The sequence below is a fragment of the Erinaceus europaeus genome, chromosome 18 (genome assembly GCF_950295315.1).
Source record: "Erinaceus europaeus chromosome 18, mEriEur2.1, whole genome shotgun sequence".
In the NCBI taxonomy this organism is placed as follows: Eukaryota; Metazoa; Chordata; class Mammalia; order Eulipotyphla; family Erinaceidae; genus Erinaceus; species Erinaceus europaeus.
The window spans coordinates 19,173,439-19,175,989 of NC_080179.1; the positions used below are offsets into that span (position 1 = coordinate 19,173,439).

Below are 2,551 nucleotides of genomic sequence, written 5' to 3' on the forward strand. Positions count from 1 at the left end.
ATTTTCAGGCCTTAGGCTCAGAGGTTCCAGGTTCAGTCTCTAGCTCCACCCTTAAACCAGAGTTGAGTAGTGTTCTCATCAAAAAAGAAAAAAAAAAAAAGTATGATAAAGGCACTGAGAGTACAATCAGAAAAGAGAGAAACTAAAAGAACTACTCAAAAGAAGAAGGAGGAGGAGAAGAAGAAGAGGAAGAGGAAGAAGAAAAAGAGAGAGAGAAAGAGAGAAAGAAAGAAAAAGAAAGAAAGGGTGTAGAAAAAAAAATTCTGTGGGAGTCGGGCTGTAGCGCAGCGGGTTAAACGCAGGTGGCGCAAAGCACAAGGACCGGCATAAAGATCCCGGTTCGAACCCCGGCTCCCCACCTGCAGGGGAGTCGCTTCACAGGCGGTGAAGCAGGTCTGCAGGTGTCTGTCTTTCTCTCCTCCTCTCTATCTTCCCCTCCTCTCTCCATTTCTCTCTGTCCTATCCAACAATGACGACAACAACAATAATAACTACAACAATAAAACAACAAGGGCAACAAAAGGTAATAAATAAAATAAATATTAAAAAAAAAATTCTGTGGTCCAGGAGGTGGCAAGTGGATAAATCACTGGACTCTAGAGCATGGGGTCCCAAGTTCGATCCCTGGCATCACATGTACCAGAGTGATGTCTGGTTCTTTCTCTCTCTCTCCTATCTTTCTCATGAATAAATAAGATTTTTTTAATTTCTTTTTTTATATAGTTCTGATGTTTTATGAAGTGTTTATATTGATCATGCCATGAATTCATAGGGAATGGGCTCCAGCAGCCCTGGTTCCTTTCCATTGGTTCTCACAAAGTGTGCATCTCTGAGTGAAGCAAGCTGGCACTTCAGTTGAACCCAAGTCCCCTTCTCTTTGGCTTCCTTTTTTTTCTGATCGTTTTCCTTCACACGTTTCAAGAAGCTGTCTCTGCTCTTAGAGTGCTTAATACGCTCAATACGAACATGAATTATCTTGGCAAGAATCTTGCCCTTTGCTTGTTTGTTTACAACAATACCAACAGCATGCTGGGTAACATTGTAGACTCTTCCAGTTTTGCCATGGTAACATTTGTGGGGCATTCCTTTTTGAACAGTGCCCATTCCCTTTATATCTACAATATCACCTTTCTTATAGATCCGCATATATGTGGCCAAAGGAACAACTCCATATTTTCTAAAAGGCCTAGAGAACATGTAACAGGTTCCTCTCCTCTTTCCCTTTGTATTAGTCATTTTGGCAATTTACTGAAAGATGGCTGCTCCAGCCAAAAGGCTAAAAATTCTTAAAGAAAAAGTTTCCCAGAGCTGAAGAAGTACACACATCTGAAGAACAATGAAATTTCATAATATCTAATAACTAAGTAGCTAAACTTAACAAGAATCAGATTAACATCTGACCTCCTGAAGACAAAATAATTAGACTTAAGAATCAGTGGAAGGGGCTGGGCAGTAGCCTAGTGGTTTAAGTGAACATGACACGAAGCACAAGGACCAGTGTAAGGATCCAGGTTTGAGCCCCTGGCTCCCTACCCACAAGGGATTGCTTCACAAGCAGTGAAGCAGGTCTGCAGTTGTCTAACTTTCTCTCCTCTCTCGTCTTTCCCTCCTCTCTCGATTTCTCTCTGTCCTATCTGGCAGCAGTGACAACAATAACAACAATGACAACAAAAAAGGATCAATAGAAAGGATGATACCGGGAGTCGGGCTGTAGCGCAGCGGGTTAAGCGCAGGTGGCGCTAAGCTCAAGGACCGGCGTCAGGATCCCGGTTCGAGCCCCCGGCTCCCCACCTGCAGGCAGGTCCCTTCACAGGCGGTGAAGCAGGTCTGCAGGGGTCTGTCTTTCTCTCCCCCTCTCTGTCTTCCCCTCCTCTCTCCATTTCTCTCTGTCCTATCCAACAACAACGACATCAATAATAACTACAACAATAAAACAACAAGGGCAACAAAAGAGAATTAAAAAAAAAAACTTAAAAAATTAAAAAAAAAAAAGGATGATACCAACAGAAAAGTGAGAGTAAGAACCTCTAAAAATCATTTTCTTCATGAAAGCTATGAAGACAGCAGCAAAAAGTATCAAAAACTTTTTCTAGAGCCCTGGAAACTAACCAAAGGCTTGCAATAATCTGGGGAGGATTTATATAAGAAGAGTACTGAATTTCAGTGACAATAGCAGGTTTTCTGGTGCTTTAATTGGCCTTCGTTCCAGCCCTCTAGCAGTTTGAAAATAAGTATCCTCACAACTGTAATACAAAGAAGCAGCCTAGTAGCCTCTAAAGGGCACAGAATAAGGCCAGTGCTCCTTCAAAACCCAGTTCACAGATAACTGTCTGTTACTTTACAAATTTACTATACAGTTCCCTGGAAAAAACCCACTCCCATGTCTCATCTTTATTTGGTCAGTCTGAGATCACACCCAGTGCAATAATATTTCCCCTGGGGCACATATGAAAAAGAACCACTAGTGATGATTATTTACTTTCACAGCAAAGCTATCCTTGAAAAACTGAAGAAAGAAAAAAAATATCACATGTAAGATGTTATATATTAC

The 2,551-nt window shown here is 41.5% G+C and overlaps 1 protein-coding gene across 1 annotated transcript; it reads right to left on the minus strand.

The window, feature by feature from the left end:
• Positions 1–753: 753 nt before the first annotated feature.
• On the minus strand, positions 754–1,257 carry LOC103117196 (large ribosomal subunit protein eL21-like). Its single transcript, XM_060178261.1, has one exon. It carries the CDS (start codon positions 1,234–1,236, stop codon positions 754–756), a length of 483 nt encoding a protein of 160 aa, XP_060034244.1. The 5' UTR covers positions 1,237–1,257.
• Between the last annotated feature and the right edge of the window lie 1,294 nt (positions 1,258–2,551).